Source organism: Hylobates moloch, unplaced genomic scaffold (genome assembly GCF_009828535.3).
Source record: "Hylobates moloch isolate HMO894 unplaced genomic scaffold, HMol_V3 SCAFFOLD_16, whole genome shotgun sequence".
NCBI lineage: Eukaryota > Metazoa > Chordata > Mammalia > Primates > Hylobatidae > Hylobates > Hylobates moloch.
Genome location: NW_026652291.1, coordinates 12434110 through 12452982, shown reverse-complemented (window position 1 = coordinate 12452982; position 18873 = coordinate 12434110). Strand labels below are relative to the sequence as shown.

General features: G+C 51.6%; 1 protein-coding gene across 4 annotated transcripts in view; it reads right to left on the bottom strand.

The window, feature by feature from the left end:
* The window catches only part of ITPK1 (inositol-tetrakisphosphate 1-kinase), a 181003-nt gene that overhangs the window by 122655 nt on the left and 39475 nt on the right, over window positions 1-18873 (bottom strand). For 3 of the 4 annotated variants that reach the window (XM_032135071.2, XM_058429642.1, XM_032135070.2), the window contains one exon: window positions 17106-17130. In XM_032135071.2, the coding sequence (XP_031990962.1) occupies window positions 17106-17130 (25 nt within the window). Of the gene's footprint in view, window positions 1-14133; window positions 14152-17105; window positions 17131-18873 lie in introns of those variants that run through there. The other variant, XM_058429641.1, reaches the window with a different exon arrangement.

Genomic DNA, 18873 nt, shown 5'->3' with positions numbered 1-18873 from the left:
GAGCTACTGACGCAGAAGAGGTCAAAGACCTGGTCATCTTAGAGTCCCTAGAGGGCAGCAGGGGACCTGCCACTGGGGCCTGGGTGAGCGCCCAGCAACAGAAGGAACGAAGAGCTGAGCCCCTGTTAGGGCCCTGGGCCTGCAAGCCCATCAGCTCCCTCAAAGGATCAATCATAAATTGATGACAGAAATGAGCCCATGGGATGATGGCCGCAGGGGCATCTGGGAGGGCCAGTCTAGAAGGTTGAAGCCACAGTGGCCATGCTGGACTCTGGGTAGGGAAAGAAGAACTGGGTCCCCTCTCACAGAGGCCACAGGACACACTGCTGCTCTGCCTTGAGGTCCACAGGGTCATAAGACAGGGGTGGAAGGGGTGCGGGTCACGAGGCGGGGTGGAGGGGGTGCGGGTCACGAGGTGGGGTGGAGGGGGCGCAGGTCATGAGGCAGGGGTCGGGGGTGCTGGTCACTGCCTGCTCATCCCGATCCACACTGCCCGGCTCTGAGCCTGGGAGGCTGACTGCCATAGAACGCTGCATTCAAGATCCAGGGCTTCCAGTTGCACTTGGCCAAGAGGGGTCACTGGCAGGAGACCAGAGGGCAGGAGGAGGGGGGCGGGGTATTTAGTCCCCTCTCTCTCCCTGCTTCAGTGACATGCCTGGGCAGTGGCTGTGGCTTGCTATGATTGCCATCACAGAGCTTCTGTGACACTTTCTTCACCTTACCTGCAGCCCAAGGAGCAGGAACAGCTCCTCTCTGCTGCCAGGCTCTAGGTGCCTCACCAGCCCCTGCTGCTCCCTTAACCCTGCCCACAGCTCAACAAACAGCCCCTGCTTTCAAGGCTCTCTTTGAACCACTGAGGGTGAGTTCTGCTTCCTGCCAGCTCCCTGGCTGATATGAAGAGGAACACATTCTGCGTCACCACACATATAGGGTCAGAAGACGGGGAGCAAACTTGAGCCACAGAGAAGAGCACAGAACCACCAGGCTGCATGGGCCGGGCATGGATCCTGACCAGGAGAGAGGCCAGGCTGAGGTAACACAGTCTGGAATAGGCGAGTGTCAGCATGGGGACAGTGAAACAAGCTCAGGAATGGAGGGGACCCTGCTCTGCTGCAAAAGGCCCATGCTTGCAAGGTATTGGGGGGCTGATTGTGTGGTAGCCTTGGAAAATTCAGGAAGGCCATGGGAGGTTTTTATGAGGAACCAGAGAGGTCTGGTTAGCACTGGGGCAGGGGCGGGGATGGAAGGGTCAGAGTAGAAAGAGCCTAGGCCATAGGCAACAGCAGATCTGAGTTCAAAGACCCACAGTGATTGGTGCTTGGAGCTCTGTGGCTGTAGAAATATCACAGAAGCAAGTGACAGATCTGAGCCTCAGTTTCCTCATCTGCAAAATGGGGAGAATAATAAATAGATCCCATCTCACAGAGCTATTCTGAGAACTAGGAAGATAAATGTAAAAAAGTCCAAGGCAAAGGGGGACACAGGCTCCACAATGACAAGGATTTTGGTTCAAGGTCAGGCAGCTGGGGTTCCCTGGAACAGTGACCCATACCCACAACAAAAGTTCCACTCCAAATCTGGACTGGCTCCATACCACTAGGGAATCACTGGAGGGATCACTCCAAAAGACAACATGCAAGCTGGTGTTTAATACTCTTCAGAAATTAACTTTCCAGACTGCAATTCCCCAAATAACTCCTAACCCTCCACCACTAGCTGCAGATTCCTCAACACAGATCTGGGGCCAGGCTGTGTGGTAAGTACTTTGACACTGTATCTCAATTACCTTTCTTAACCTTAGAGGTTAGTGTTACGACAACCCCTTTTTCCAGGTAAGGAGGCTGAAGCACCCTCAGTGCTGGGAAGAAGCAAGACCAGAGGCCACCTGTAGACCACTCACCTCCTCCAGAGCCCACTACTCCTTGCCTCTCTCCCTGGATAAGGAACAATCGCAAGGGGAAGTCCATGGGCACAGCTGCGGCTAGGCTACAGCCCCCAGCCTCATGGGCAGAGAGAGCGGGTCTGGGGCAGGAGTGAGAAAGGAGGAGAGGGAGGGCACATGAGAGAGAAATGAGTGCTGTATGCGTGCCTGGTGCACAGGTGATAACACAGCATTCAAATCTAGAAGCACAAACTCCCACAAGACCTTCCCTTTCTGTAATTCCCCAAAATGTATGGGTTTGTTTATTTCACCAAGAAGTATATATTCCTCCTACAGACTACAAAAACAATATATACAACTTACTTATGTAACCCAAAGAAATAATCATCACGGGCTTGCCCAAACAGTATCAAAAGTGGGTGTTTATCACAATACTATTTATAAAGGTGACAGACCAGAACCATGGCCAGCATCAACCAAGGGAATCAAAGAACTTCAGTTGCAATCAGATAATATTATGCAGTCATTTAAAAAGCAAGCCTAAGTACACATTTAACAAAGGGGGAAGCACTAAGAGAATGCTAAGTGTGTTTGTGGGGACAGATTACCACAGAACCACAACTTTGTTTACAACTATGTCAAGGCTGGTGGCTCGCGCCTGTAATCCCAACACTTTTAGAAGCCGAGGCGGGCAGATTACTTGAGGTCAGGAGTTCAAGACCACCCTGGCCAACACGGTGAAACCCCATCACTACTAAAAATACAAAAATTAGCCAGGCATGGTGGCACGTGCCTGTAATCCCAGTTACTCTGGAGTCTGAGACGGGAAAATCACTTGAACCTGGGAGGCGGAGGTTGCAGTGAGCCAAGATCGAGCCATTGCACTCCAGCCTGGGCGACAGAGCGAGACTCCAGCTCAAAAAAAAAAAAAAAAACTGCATCAAAGATGTTGGTGCACACTGTGGTCCCAGCTACTCAGAAAGCTGAGGTGGGAGGACTGCTTGAGCCCAGGAGTTCAAAGCTGCAGCAAGCTATGATCGCGCCACTACACTCCAGCCTGAGTGACAGAGGAAAACCCCATCTCTACAAAAAGTTTAATTAAAAAAAAAGTTTTTTTAATGCATCAGTGTGTGTGCCATTTTTATGTTCAAAGGACATGAATAAAGTCACACTTTATTCACATTTTAGTGTGGTGGTTATCCTTGGGCTAGGGGGTAACACATTTTGTTCCCACAAGCTACACAGGAGGCTCTCCAGACCTTCCTGAAAGGCACTTTCAAACCTGCTTCTGGAGGGTCAGAACATCGTGCAGGACAGAGGTCAGGCACTAGCAGGAGGCCCTGGTCCCGCAGCAGGTCTATGCTATTTGAAGTCGTAAAACAGGTCAATGGTGGCCCAGTGTGAGGGGCTGCCTGGCTCACAGTCAAGGCCAGGGCCTGACCTATCATACACCAAGGCATTTCATCTTCTCCCCAAGAAGATATACTGGGTAGGCAGGGGTCCTTGTCCCTGATGGACAAAGGAAGGCACTGAGGGCTCAGATGGCAAAATAACCGAGGGTCCTGAGCGATCCGGCGGAATATTCGGTCGACAGGCAAACTCATCAAGTCCTGCCCTTGCCAGGCCCCAAAGCCCTGGCTTAAGGGAGGGCCAAGCCTGGCATTTGTCAAGATTTATTAAGTTCAATAAATGTGCGCCCCCACCCCACCCCCATCTCCCATCTCTCTCCCACACCAGACCCTTCTCCAAGCCCCACTCCTTGGCCATTAGCTCAGTCCCAAAGGCATCCTTGCCCATCCCGACTGCCGATGATCCTGTCAAAACACTGTAAATAACTTATTTCTACTTGGCAGGGCCTGCGGCAAAAATACTGCCTGGGCAGGGAAGGGAGTGAGCCAAGGTCTGCCTCCAAGCCAGGAAACCCACACCCTCCTGCCCAGGGACCCCTGGTCCCCCACCCACCTGAGATGGCAGAGACACACAGTGGAAGCCAAACTCCTGCCCAGTGAGACAGGGGTGTGAGCTTCACAAGACCCCTCGAGTCATCTCAGGAGCAAGAAAACCAGTGAGCTTCCCACTCCCCACAGCCCCACACAGCACACTAAGCCCTGTCCCTGACCTCAGGCTACCCACGCTTCCCCTAGGAGGGCCTGAATTTTAGAAGGCCTTCTCACCTGCCCTCCCTTCATCTCAATCATCCCTCTCGTCACCATCTGGTAGATGGGCCTCAGAGAGGTTATGCCACTACCCAGGGCTGCACAGCTATGGAGGGATGGAGCTGGAACTAGGGAGGAGTCACTGGACTCTCACCAGGCAGGCAGTCTTCAGAGCAGAAGAGGCACTGGCTATGCTACCACACCTCTAGAATCCAATCCCAGCTCCACAGCTCACATGCTAGGCAGTAACCAGCCCACCTGTGTGAGCCTCAGTCCTCTCACCTGGCAAGTGGGGCACTAACCCTGACACTCAGTAGGCGAGGCACACACAGGAGTTCTCACTGCTGCTGCCTGGGCTGCTCATAGAAGCCCAGCCCAGACACCAAACGCACTTTGGAATTTTTACGTGCGCATTCTAGAGCTCTGAAGCAATACTACTAGGTGCTTACTGCCCAGACACCAGGGCTGGTGACCTTTAAAAAAGAAAATTGGCCGGGCACGGTGGCTCACGCCTGTAATCCCAGCACTTTGGGAGGCCGAGGTGGGTGGATCACGAGGTCAGGAGATTGAGACCATCCTGGCTAACATGGTGAAACCCTGTCTCTACTAAAAATACAAAAAATTAGCCAGGCATGGTGGCAGGCGCCTGTAGTCCCAGCTACTCAGGAGGCTGAGGCAGAAGAATGGTATGAACCCGGGAGGCGGAGCTTGCAGTGAGCAGAGATTGGGCCACTGCACTCCAGCCTGGGCGACAGAGCGAGACTCCGTCTCAAAAAAAAAAAGGAAAATTAAAATTTTTGTAGAGATAGGGTCTCACTATGTTGCCCAGGCTGGTCTTGAACTCCAGGCTTTAAGCAATTCTCCTGCCTTGGCCTCTTAAAGTGTTGGGATTACAGACACAGGCCATCACGCCTGGCTGCTGGTGGCCTTCCTGCAGAGAATCCAGGAGCTCTAAATGTTCCCTCTGGACACCTGATCAAAGCCCTCTCTCAGGCCTCTGTACCCCATTCCCATCGGAACCCTGGGAGCCTCCCCAGGCGGCTTCTGTAGAAGTGCTGAGTGAGCCCCATGCACACCACCTCCAAGTTTCTGGGACACAGCTGCAGGGCCGGGCACTAGCAAGCCGGGATCTCCTTATAGGGTATACTCTAAGGCCATTGCATAAAGCTCAAAAAGAGAAAGACTCAGATTGACAGTCGAGCTGGAAAACAGGCCTGTGAAAGGAGAACTAGACACCAGGGCAATCAGGTCCCTGAAAGGGCTGTCTCTGCCCACCATTTGTGCAGAACATCAGAGAACTTGAGGCAAAGACGGGAGCCACTGTGCTTCCCAGGGGAGTTCTTGAGTCGGGGGTGGATCAAGGGGAAGGAGAAAGACAGAGCCAAGTTACAACTCTGGATTTACACAGCTTTTGGAAAAGTCACGATGGGTGTGCGGGGATTCCCTGGGACCTCCCCTGCCAATAATGAGCTAGCACGGGAGGGGGTCATGGGGCTAGGGTCAGGGGTCAGCACTCCCTGGGGGTGATGCCTTCACTCTGTCATGGCTAGACCCGGGGAGATCCAGAAAAAAGGAAAACGTAAATCAGCCCATGCCCCCAAATGCACCCCAGCCAGAGCAAAATCCGCTCTAACCCCAGAGGGCAAGCTGGGACCTCACTCACTCACAGCAGGAGAATCATCCCTGGTCAGCCCTGCCTCAGCCAAACCAAACAGACATAACTTATGCTACAGGCATTTCTGGCTTTTTTACTCATGATAATAAATCAGACAGAAGAGATCCTTTCATTTTGGCTCATCTACCCATCGCATCATTTAACTACACAACACACCTCATTCAGATTCACGCTTCCCTGGGCCACTGATGATGACAATGATGGTGGTGGAGGTGGCACCAGTAAATAATCACAAACAGCTCCTTCTGAGGACAAACTAGGTAAACAGGTTCTGTGCTGTTCCTTATTCCTTATTCATTCACTCCTGGAACTCTATGAGACTGGGTCCATTATTATTTCCATTTTACAGATGAATAAACTGAGGCTTAGAGGGGGCAAGTAACCTGTCCAGTTCTAAGTCCAGGGCCCGAGTGTGCTGGACACAGCTGACTAGCTGCAGCCCAACCTATCCCCCATTCTCCCCTTCTTCTTTAGCAACAAAATCCCGAAGTCACTTCTAGACCGCAACCCAATGAAACAGCCTGAGATGTGACTTAGGCCCCCAAAGATTTAGGTCCAGAGACACCCAGAGCAGGACTGTTAGTAACAGCAAACCAGAAATAACCTAGAACTTGAGACTCTGGAGCAGAGAAATGGTTCTAGATGCTGGGACATAGGGATGGTGGGAAGCTGGTGGAGCCACTTTAACAGCAATTTCCAAGGTATTTAAATGGCACAGGCAAATGCTCAACTGTTCCCCCAAATGCAAGTGGCAAAACTAGGGACACAGAAAAGCCCAACCTGAATGCACATCGTATAGAAAAAAGGGCATATTTTATGTAAAAATTGCTTCAATAATTATCTCTGGGTTTTCATTTGTAAGCCTATTTTGACTTCCCAAGATTTCCACAAGTACGTATTACTTAATGAGCAAAAGAATAATCTAGTTATTTTTAGCAAACACAGACCCTCAAGGCCTGCCGCATTCTGTGTAGCACAACAACTCAGTCCTTAATTCACTCACCCAGTAGACACAGCACACATCAGGGCCAGACCATGCACTCCTCGGAGACCAGTAAGTCCCAGCCTCAGGAGGACACACCAACAGGCAGCTCAGCTTGGTGTGCATGTGTGTGTGCATGTGCATGTGTGTGTGTGTGTGTGTGTGCGCGTGTGTGTGTAGAGGGGGGCAGAGGTGTCTGCTGGGAAAGCAGGAGAGGTGTCACTGCCAAGGTGACATTTAGCAGTTCTTCTTTTTTTTTTTTTTTTTTTTTTTTGAGACGGAGTCTTGCTTTGTCACCCAGGCTGGAGTGCAGTGGCGCAATCTCGGCTCACTGCAAGCTCTGCCTCCCGGGTTCATGCCATTCTCCTGCCTCAGCCTCCTGAGTAGCTGGGACTACAGGTGCCTGCCACCACACACAGCTAATTTTTTGTATTTTTAGTAGAGACAGGGTTTCACCATGTTAGCCAGGATGGTCTCGATCTCCTGACCTCGTGATCCACCCGCCTCAGCCTCCCAAAGTGCTGGGATTACAGGCATGAACCACCACACCTGGCCGAAGTTTAGTAGTTCTAAAAGCATTAGAAATATGAGAGCAGGGAAGGGGCTGAAGAGGGAGATGCCAGCTCCTTACTCAACTGAAATACTCAGGGACGCTTCCTGGTCTTTGGAACTGAGCTGAGGCAATGCATCTCCATTCCTGGCTTTGACTACGATGGTGCTGCGCCCAGCTGGGCATGGAGCACAGTCCAGGGCCCTCAGGTCAAGAGGCCTCCTCCTCAGAGTCTCAGCCCTGCACCAGGCCGAACGGGAACTGACTGCTGAGGAATCCAGTGTTTGCATCCGAGTTTCTCCATCTGCACCCAGATTCCCTAGAATCACACTCTGAGTAGCAACGCTATGGATACCTTCACCCCAGAATGCCAGGACAGTCAGCTACTTTAAGAGCAGAATCTTGCTTCTGGCCCTTTCTAACCCCCGTTCCATCCCTTCCTATTTCCCCTGTGTTCTTCATTCCAAATCTTTTATTTGCTTTTACGTAAAATGCTTACCTGGCATGCTCCACTGAGGCCACGGAATTCTTGACATTTGACAGCCAAGAAAGGGTGGAAGGTACCAGGGAGATCCAGTCCCAACCCTGCGTGGTGTGGTGAGGAGGGCCTGGGGTTCTGGAAGCCTGCCTGCAAGAAGGCACCCAGGCACCCTGGAGCACAGGGAGCCCCACTTGCCCTGGCAGAGCTCTGTTGTCTTGACATGGGATGTGGGAACTTTTTTTTTTTAAAGGATTTGCTCAAGTTGACTCAGTGCATCAAAGGCTGGAGAAAGAACCACCCTAGAACTGAGTGCCACAGCCTTCGGAAGCTACACAGGACTGCAACACGGTGACAGCTTCTATTTCTAACAGCAAACCTAAAAAGCTCAGGAACCAAAATAAAACGGATAGAAACGAAACCACTCAGAGTATGTCGACAGTACTCAAAGCAACTCACGAGCATATCCCCACACTGTCTTCCAAAATGTGATTTTTTTTTAATGGCCACGTTGGAGAACTGCTATGAGCAGATCCTGATTTATATAACCCTTCCCGGCACCTCATGTATCATCATTATTAAAAAACACTATGGGGATCATGCTTTCACATAACTTTGTCTTATTTGTTATCTACATAGCCTAAGCAAATAGTAAATGGTGGAGAATGAAAATAATTTTCAATGTTTAGGGAAAAAAAAGAAAAATACCTGCATTTCAAATTTTTTAAAAAACCATAAAATCTATCTTTTAAAAAAGGAATGAGTAAGCTGGAATCCACAATAATTAGAAACCCAAAAGTGATACAGAGGAGAGGCAAAAAAAAAAAAAAATACTGTATTCTCCACACTGAAACAATGTATCTTTCTCAACAGCCCAGTTTCATCTGTAGCTGTATTTTCCCCACTCAAATGCCACCATTATTCATAACAACAGATGAGTAAAAATCAATTAATATTCCTTCAGCATCTCTTAGGTGTCTTCAATCTTGTGCGCTGTCATCCCTTTAAAGGGGAAGAAAAAGATCCACAGCCAGGAAACAGACTCAGAAACTCAAACCCAGGTCTCTGGACCCCACAGGGAGGTGAGGCACAGCCAAGAGCAATCTGTGTCTATTACTGGCCTCAAATGACCACATGGAAACACTGTGTGCAGAGCCAGCCCCCCAAGCCTGTGGCAGTCCTCCTTGGAGGTGATGGAGTCTGGGGAGAGGTCACAGTCTGGCTCACGTGAACTTTAGAAAGCCACTGCCCAGGATGGAGGTGGACTGCATGTCTGCCATGGCTATCCCAGCTCCAAAGATGTCAGAACCCCCAACAAACGCCACAGCGATCGTTATTCCCAAAGCCCTTTACGCTTGGCTCCAGAGCACACGGCAGAGAAAACCGACAGAAGGAAGGATGTTCACAGGTGTCCACCCCTACCTATGCCCCAGAGACCTGGAAACAAAATCCATCCAGAGCACCAGGGCCAGCCAGCTGGGGTACCCTGGAGAGTATGGGTGGCGGAGGCAACCCCGCTGTGGATTGATCATTTGACACTGTGTTCTGCAAACCTTTTAAAAAAATGTTGGTACCATGTGAAAATATAACCTAAGTAACAAGTACATTTTTAATGCTGAGATGGAGAATTTGGCACCTATAAGCCTTCCAGAGATGCATACTATGCAACCACATGAGTCCCCTCTGGCTCTGAATTCGGAGAGCAGCTACCAACACAGGCCTCTGCTGCCTGCACTCAGCACACCTATCGGAAAGCGCCGGTGCTGGTGGGGGCTTTCCCTCCCTGGCGGCTGCTCCTACTGCACCCCCATGCCCAGGCACTCCGGCCAGAAACAAGGGAAGAGTCTGGGGACTAATCCTCCCCCTCTCACCTCCCACATCTACCCAGGTACCACGCCCTGCCATCTGTCTCCTGCTGCCCTCTGTCACTGCAGGAGCCCCAGGAAAGCACATCACCCCTCACTAGGCTGCAGCCACAGCCCCTCTCAGAAAATCCTGCTCTCTGCTTTCCAGTGCAGCCCTGTCTAATCACCCTCCATGTATCCTCCCCACGGCTCTTCCCCCATAGCCTTGGGTTGGAGCACCCAGTTTTCGCCTGCAGAAGCCCCTCCATGCCCCCGACACAGCACCCCATGAACAACTCACCTGGCACTGCTACTCTCTCCAGCCTGGTCTCTCACTAGCCCCCTCAAGCCAGGGGCTGTAGCCTTTCCAAGCCATTGGAGGCCAAAGGACCCCCTTCCCCAGCTGCTGTGTGTGGCCCTGGCCATGCTTCTTGTCTGTAAGGCCATTCTAACACCTCGCCTCCTGCCAGCCCCTACGCCTGGTTTACCCCATGTCAGGAGGTATGGCCTCCATCCCCTGATGGCCCACTCCTCCTTCCATGCCCAGCCTTGCGTCCTCACCACTCCCCCACAGCTCAGACAGGCCTGCCCTGCCCCTGGGCTTGGGCATCCCCACGGTTTCCCTGCCAGTGGGCATCCCCACAGTTCCTTCGCCTCCAGAGGCCCAGCACCCAGTTCTGCCTCGGTCCCAGGCACATGGACCTTCTCTTGGGGTCTTAGTGTCTCTTTCTCAGACTTGCCTTTTCTTGCTGGTTTGATGGTCACCCACCCAACCTCCTTCCCTGAAAGTCTGGTGCAGGAAGGGGTAAAAACACATACACAAAGGTCGCCAGCATGCCAGCCAGCACCAGCTCTGGAGAAAACAGGGACAGAAAGACGTATGTCCACCATTCACTCATTTGCAAGCTGGGAGAACTTACTTACTTCCTTGCCTGCTTGAGAAACAGCCGCTGCACCAGAGACTGGGTTTCATAGTGTCTGAATTCTCAAGGAATTTGGGTGGAGGACAGTGAAACTATAACCGGCTACTGCACTTCTCACACTTACAGCTTGCTCATTCGCATTTTAAAGTCAAACCCCGAGCCCTCTCATGCCAATAGGCACCTTCTCCCCTGATCTTTTACAATAACTGGGGAAAGGCAGCCCGGAGAACAGGCCAGGGCAGAGGTCAGGCTGCAAAACATACTTTCCTAAGGACGCCCAGGCTGGAGGGGGCCCGGCAGCAGGTGGGTCTTTCTTTCAGGGTCTTCCTCCACCAAATTCAGGACTATTCCAGAAAGAGGCAGTGAGTCCCTGGGTGGGGAGACCGCTCCTCCTGAGCCTTCCCCACAGGTTGGATCGGAGCGGAAGATGCCCCGAGGTGACAGCACCTAGCAAGGCTGATGCAGGCCTTCTGCCCAGCCCACAGGAGAGCCCCAGCCCCACTCCCCAGACCACAGACGACCCAGCGGATATTTTCTCCGACACAGGCTCACTGTGTACAGGGGAAGTAATCACAGTGCTGTGCTTGGCACTTGGTCATTTTAGCAACTAGGTGTTTTAGAAGGAAGCACAAGGACCAAGGAAGTGGGTCGAGCCCCGTCAGGCCTTGCCTCTCAGATAGGATGTGTTGGGTAGATGGGCTCATTGCCACTAACCAGACTCCTCTTCCAGGGAGCCTTCCTGATTTACCAGGCTGCGTGAGGGCCCTCCTCTCTGCCTGTCTGGTGTCCCTGCCTACCTTGGCCACTGTCCGCAGACATCACAGAGAGTTGAAGGGGCCTGGCTTGGGCCTGTGTGAGCCCCCAGCACCTGGGGCCTATTCACAGCAGGTGTCGGGGAAACTGCTGCATGTTACTGCGTCCCATCTGCACGGCCTGGCTACGAGGGGCCCTCAGCTCAGCACTCAGTGAGACCAACTCGACACTGAAATGGTGGAGTCAGGGTGGCCCATGCGTCCAGCATTCCCATTACCACACTACAGAGCAGGGGGCTGAGGAAACAGGTACTTGCCACCATCACCGTCATGACAAGTAGCCTCTCAAGACAGGAGGTAGAGAGCATCTGGTCCCACGACCCTTACTACACTCTTCCCTTGTCCTGCAGCCCGACTCCCTGCTCTAAACACAAAGTAGGACATCTTCTTCCTCTGAGCTGCCTGGGTCCTGGCTCCCCTGCGACTTCCTTTCCTGCCTGAGCAGCCCTGAGCAGACAGTGCTGTGTCTTTCATGATCATCATCACGTGGCCTAACAGACCAGGTCAGCAGACAAGTCCACTGCCAAGCAAGTCTCGACGCGCGGTTCTGGGCCCCAGAGTCAGCCCAGTCCAGCCCAGCCCCATTAGGGCCTCTGGACGGCCTGAGAGCAAGGCCTCGTGCTGTCCCTCTCTGAGGAAGGACTTGCCTCAGGCCTGGTTCTGAGAAGTAAACAGGGTAATGTTCTGAAGCAGTGGACTTCAAACCAAACCCCCACAAAATAAATGTTTAAAACTACATATATATTTGCACATTTTTAAGTTGATATGAAAAATTTCTCATCATGTCTAAATACTTGTAGAGGATGTAATTTCCAACATACTGTAAATATTAACATTTAAAAATAAAACTGTTAATGTTTCTCTTTTAAATGGATCCAATGGTATCTAAATACCATGGCGATTTGAGATTCACCATAATCCATTTTTAAATTACATAATCAAGCTCTTCTTTAACCGTTGGAAATTTAACAGTGTCCCTTTTCCTCCACAAACTCTGATCTCCCTCAGAGATGTTTATACTATCACAGTGTATTTTATGCTTGAAAGCCTTATACTGATTATCCTATTATAATACAGGGCCCAAAAATACAAAAATCAATGTTTTAATTTTTTTTAATTTCCTGTGATGATAAAGCTCTGTCAAAAGTTTTCTCCTGGACTGAATTATTATAATAATTACTATAAGTATACAATTGATCAATAAGACAGAAATACATTGCAAAATTGTATAAGAACTAATCGTTAAAAATAAGCCTTATTAGGCCAGGCATGGTGGTTCATGCTGTAATCCCAGCACTTTGGGAGGCCGAGGTGGGTGGATCACCTGAGGTCAGCAGTGCAAGACCAGCCTGGTCAACATGGTGAAACCCCATCTCTACTTAAAAAAAAAAAAAAAAAAAATTAGCCAGGCATGGTGGCAGGCGCCTGTAACCTCAGCTACCTGGGAGGCTGAGGCAGGAGAATCGCTTGAACCTGGGAGGCGGAGGTTGCAGTGAGCCAAGATCATGCCTCTGCACTCCAGCCTGGGTGACAAGAGTGAGACTCCATCTCAAAAAAAATAATAATAATAAATAAATAAATAAAATTTAATAAATCTTATTAAAAATATATCTATACAATGAATGGGAATTTTTTGAAAAATTATTTCATGAATCCTCAGATGAATATTGCCTATTGCTAGAATAAGACAGGGTTTATCAATTTCATCTCCATTTTTTAACTTTTACAGATATCAGAGCAGAAACCACTTATTCAAATTTTTAAAAAATGGAATGGAAAGAGATTTACCATAGCAAATTCTTTGGATTCCTTTATAATTATATGCCAAGAATTACAGTAATCTAGTAATCTCTTATCAAAAATCATTCTTTTTTTTTTTTTTGAGACAGTGTCTTACTTTGTCACCCAGGCTGAAGTACAGCGGCACGATCTCAGCTCACTGCAGCCTCAACCTCCTGCGTTCAAGTGATCCTCCCATCTCAGCCCCCAAGCGGCTGGGATGACAGGCATACACCACCACACCCAACTAATTTTTTGTATTTGTGGTTGGGGGGGAACCCTCAGATGAGGTTTTGCCATGTTGCCCAGGCAGGTCTCAAACTCTTGAGCTCAAGCAATCCACCCACCTCAGCCACCCAAAACAAAAGTCATTCTTAATGTGCTATCAGCTGACAACACCATCAGGTACTCTGAATTTTGCTGCAAGCAAGGAACTGGAAGTACCTCCCTGGCCCCAGGATGACAATGACTGGCCACTGTACTTGACCACCGGGAGGGTTTTATGCCCTGAGGTCTCTCACTCAGTCAGGTCTGCCTGTGGATAGAGTGTACAGTTCTCCTGCAGACAACCAGCTTCCAGTGTGCCAGGCCCAGTGCCAATTACTTCACCCAAAGTAACTCAGTCCTCACAATGGTGCCAGGCGACCAGCACCATGATTATCCCCATTTGACAGATGAGCAGAAAGACACAGTGTCGTTAGGCAACTGGCCCAAGGTCACACAGACAGGAACCTGACCCCAGGCGGCCCTGCGCCCCACAGCGTGCACAATCCTCTGCAGAGGTGGGAGGAGGAACGAGGTGAAGAGGCACAGGGGTAGCAGGGAAGAAGAGCTCCCGAGCTCCTCAGCCTCCGGCACAGGCACATGAGGACACTGAGATCTGCAAAATCCACTTTCTTAAATATGCTCCCACACCTACCTCGGGAAGGTTACACACAAATGCTTCCTTAAAGTAAACCCACGATGCCTGGTACACTGGAGTCCTCCATAAAAGGACTGTTACTGTTGCCATTAAATAACAGGAAGAGAAACAACTCCCATGACCAACCGACCTCCGGTCACCAGCGTTTTGCAGTCTTGAGTCCTGACCCTTGGCCCCAACATCCTTTTTTTTAGATAGCAGCCAAAATCTAGGTAATAAGAGGAATGGAAGCATTTAGTAAATGGAGAACATATGAACATGCAGAGGAGACCGTTCAGCAGAAAACCACGGGCCACAGGCTTTTGAGACAGACAGATCTGCACTCAAATCCCAACTCCACCACTGCCAGCTGAAATCCCCAAGAGAAAGCACAGCATTGTGAGCCTCAGTTTCCCCACCTCTAAAGGGTACTTAACACCACACCATCCCTGGGTGGCTGCAGAGAACGGAAAACGCCCCTCAGGGACCAGACACAGGAAACACAGGAAGATGGCTGGCAGCAAGGGGACGCGCGTCCTCTTCAGTCACCAGCACCTGAACCCAGAGGATGGAAAACACCCCCAGCTCCCAGGGCCCAGCAGCCTGGAGATCCTGTGCACAGAAGCCCAGCTGATTTTGAAACGCCAGCCAAGTGGCTTGGCTTCCCATTTTTGCAGTCTTTCTCAATGTCTTAAAATCTAAAAGTTCTCCAAACGCAGGGATGCCAGGAGGGGGTGAACAGAGAGGTATCGTGGTAGGTTTTATTTTTAGATGCTGGAGTGGAAAGTGTCCAGTTTGGCTTCGCTCTGGTCCCCAGCCACCACTTCCTCCCCCAAGCCACCACTGAAATGAACAGCATACATGTCTAGAAAGATTTCGCAATGCTTCTTCTGCCCCGGACATTCTGACACAGTGGCTCCAGTCTCCTGTTCCTCCCACAGACCGAGCGGATTAAAGATTTTAGTCTAAATCTCCCCAGAACGCCATATAAATGAAACCCGCTGACCCTGTCCATCTCTCATCCTCTCCTCGGGCGGTGGGGGTGACACCCACCGTGTGACAGTTTGAGGTCGCATGTGGACAGGATCAGGCATGGGGGAAGGCTGTCTTGCCCTCTCAGGCAGTGTGTTTGCCGGGGAGCGCCTGAACTCACTTCCTCTGAAAATGGCTCCCACAGCAGTTCCCCCATGGACCCTCCCAAGTGACTGGGTGGAACCACAGGGCAACCCGGGGCCTTCCTGAGCACAGTGAGCCCCAGCTGTCAGTCTCAGGCTTATTGTGGGTAAAGCAGCCTCTGTAAAGGATCTGTGGATTTCCCAGTGAACCATCATAGAGGACTAAAAGGGAAATAGAAGCCACTGCATCCTAGAGCTGCAATGGTTAGAGACCATCTAAACCCGTGATGAGACGAATAACCACACCTCTTCTTTCCACGCCTGTACCCCTGGCAGGCACTACAGATGAACCTGTTCCCACCCACTCACAGATTTAGGATCCTCCAGGCCGCCAAAACCAATCGATCAGAAATGGTCCCTGAACACACACCCCAAGCCATTCCTGAATTCCAATATCCCCCACTTGATGATGGAGAAATTAAAGCCCACAGAAAAATTCAGTGCAGGTTGGGCGTGGTGGTTCACACCTGTAATCCTAGCACTTTTGGAAGGCCGAGGTAGGTGGATCACCTGAGGTAGGGAGTTCGTCAGCCTGAGGAACATGGTGAAACCCCATCTCTACTAAAAATACAAAAACTAGCTGGGTGTGGTGGCATGTGCCTGTAATCCCAGCTACTCAGGAGGCTGAGGCACAAGAATCGCTTGAACCCAGGAGGCAGAGGTTGCAGTGAGCTGAGATAGCTCCACTGCATTCCAGCCTCCACTCCAGAGTGAGACTCCTTCTCAAAAAAATAAAGAAAAAAGAAAAATTTAGTGCAGATCATGCAATTCTGCAGAGCCAAGAAGAGCCTGGACAAAAACCTAGAGCTGCTGAGAGGCTTCCAGAAACTACCTCCTTACCCCAAAACAAATCTCAGCCTTCTAGTGACAAGTTCAACCCACAAACTACCAGGAGGGAGGTCAGGAGGATCTTTTACCAGCCCCACCCATCGACCAGCCCCAGTCTCGTCACAGGAGCAGGGGAAACCTGGGGCCTGCGATGCTGAACCTGCAGGAATGGGGACGCTGCTCTCCTATGGCCGCTGAGGGAAGCCCTGGAGCTGAAGTTAACGGGGGTGGGCTGGAAGAGCTCCCCAGCAGGCTTTTTGAAAGCCCCTTAGATATTCTAGCAGGGGCCAGCACCTCCTCTGCCCTGATCTAGTCCCCAGCTTGGGTTCCCCTCTCTACAGCTACAGGCAGATGAGATCCGTAAGGCAAGGAGATGGGATGCTGGCCCAGCTGCACAGACCACAGAGTCACCCTCAATGGGGACAGCAAGGGGAACAGAGGACATGGCCAGGCCACCATCAGGTTTACCAAGTAGCCATTATGCGCCAGGTACAGCCTTTAGTGCAAATAACACAGCCTGCCCCTCACATAGAGTCTGAGAGTATTTTGATGTTTTCTTCCTCCCCCTCCATCCATCCTTCCCTCTTCTCTCCATCCATCCTTCTATCCTTCCTCCCCCTCCATCCATCCTTCCTTCTCCCTCCATCTTTCCACCTTTCCCCTCCCTCCAAGATCCTTCCCTCCCCCTCCATCCATTCTTCCTTCTTCTTCCATCCATACTTCTTTTTCTAGTTAATGTGCACCTGACCCAAGTCCACCCAGGGTGAGGCTACACAAAGCACAAGACAACTGGACGTCTAGCTGGGTGCCTACTGCCCCCTCACCCTTCCCACACCCACCCTAACCTGACCACTGCCATGCACACCCCCCTCAGGACTCTCAAACCAACCCTCTCCCCACTGACAAAGCCACAGCAACCCTCCAAACCCAAGAAGCCCCAATCAGAGTCTGCCCAGCCCAGGGCAGAAACCACATCAAATCCACAGGGGAGCTAAAAACAAGCTGCACGTGAAGAAGAGAGAAAGCCGTGCCCGACGCTGGAGGAGAGGAGGAGAGACACAGAGGTTGGCACCAAGGGCCCCACTACCCAAAGAACCACGGGGACGCGGTCTGTACTCACCTGCACAACTTCCATCCCTCGCTTCCTGTGAAGAAAAACAAAGAAAACAAGTGTTACTCCAGCAGGCTGGACACGTTCTTTCCAAAGGTTCCCAACAGCCCCCTGAGGGCAGGACCATGAAGGGGTTTCAGGAGGGAGCCGGCAGCTGCGCCTCTCCTGCCACTGTCCCAGAACGGCCATGCCTTCCACTCCCAGCCACTCCTCAAACCACCTTGCCGCCGAGAGGGCTGGCTCCGCAGAGGGACTTGCTGGAGTCCTCCGGAGGCCCCACGCCAGCCACCTCCCTCCACTCCTGGGCCGGGCCTCTGTCGGCCGAGCTCCAGCTTGGGTCGTCCCAAGGCCCCTGCCATCCCTGCCTAGCTCAACCCCCATAGCTCCCCATGTCCTCCCCATCAGGTCTGGCCCCAGGACCTGCCACAGCCAGTCATGCTCCAACCCATCCACTGCCACACATGGGAGCCCCACACAGTCCTGCCCGCTGCCTTCCCAACGCCCCACTGACGCCTGTCCCGGCCTCGCCAACAGCCTCGAAGCTGCACTCATGTCCTCCACATCCTCCCTGCTCACATGCAGTCCCATGGCCACCATGTAACCTGACTCTTGCCACTCAATTTTAAGAGCCTCATGGCCTGGGTCAGGGTTTGCCCAGAACACACAAAGGCTTTCTGTTGACTCCCACCCTTCTCTCCCTGACCCATTTCTCTTTTTTTTGAGACAGAGTCTTGCTCTGTTGCCCAGGCTGGAGTGGAATGGTACAATCTCAGCTCACTACAACCTCCGCCTCCCAGGTTCAAGCGATTCTCCTGCCTCAGCCTCCCGAGTAGCTGGGACTACAGGCACCCACCACCAGGCCCAGCTAATTTTTGTATTTTTAGTAGAGACAGGGTTTCACCATGTTGGCCAGGCTGGTCTCAAACTCCTGACCTCAGGTGATCCACCTGCCTCAGCCTCCCAAAGTGTTGGGATTACAGGCGTGAGCCACCACGTCCAGCCTCCCCCACCCTACATTTCTTACTGTGGGCCCAGGAAGTGCCCACCTGTGCAGCTCTGGCACACAGGGCTTTCTCCTCCCCGGCCCTGATGCCCACCTCCCACCCCAGCCTTGAGGATTCGGCTCAGCATAGCCTCTCCAGGACGCCTCCCAACCTGAAAGAACTTAAGGCTACCACTGTCTCGGCCCTTTGTTTTGGGGTATTGATTGCTATGAGCCAGAGACGAGCACTGGTGTAGGGCCACCAGGACCTGCAGGGACCGAGGCGCCCAAGATAGCATACTGTGCACATTGTGCTGGGAAGAAAGGCCTCCAGCAGATGCTCAGAGATGGCTGCAGCCAGGCAAGGTCAGGAATGTGTGGTTTACTCACCCAAGCTCATTGGAGCAGGGACCATGCCAAACTTTAAAGCTATGTGTGCCCGTGCCCAGTTATGATGCTCACCTGGCACACAGACACTCCTCAAAGGCTGCTGGCAGATGAAGATGTAAATGTGTAACAATTTAGCTCAGCTCCTGGGCCCAGCACTCGGAGGGTACAACAAATGCAACCTCCACAGTCTGGGCCCTTGAGAGGCTCAAGGTCTTAGGGAGGAGACAGGCACAAGCCCCACAGGAACATTTGGGCACCCCTGCTCCCTTGTTTCACGGCACAGCTGAGGTGCCGCCTACTAATTCCTACATCTGTTTGTCAGCTCATTCAGCGAGGGCTTCCTTAACAGCTTCTGATATCAAGGCACTGAGCGGAACCTCACAAAGGAGCCACTCCATGAGACAG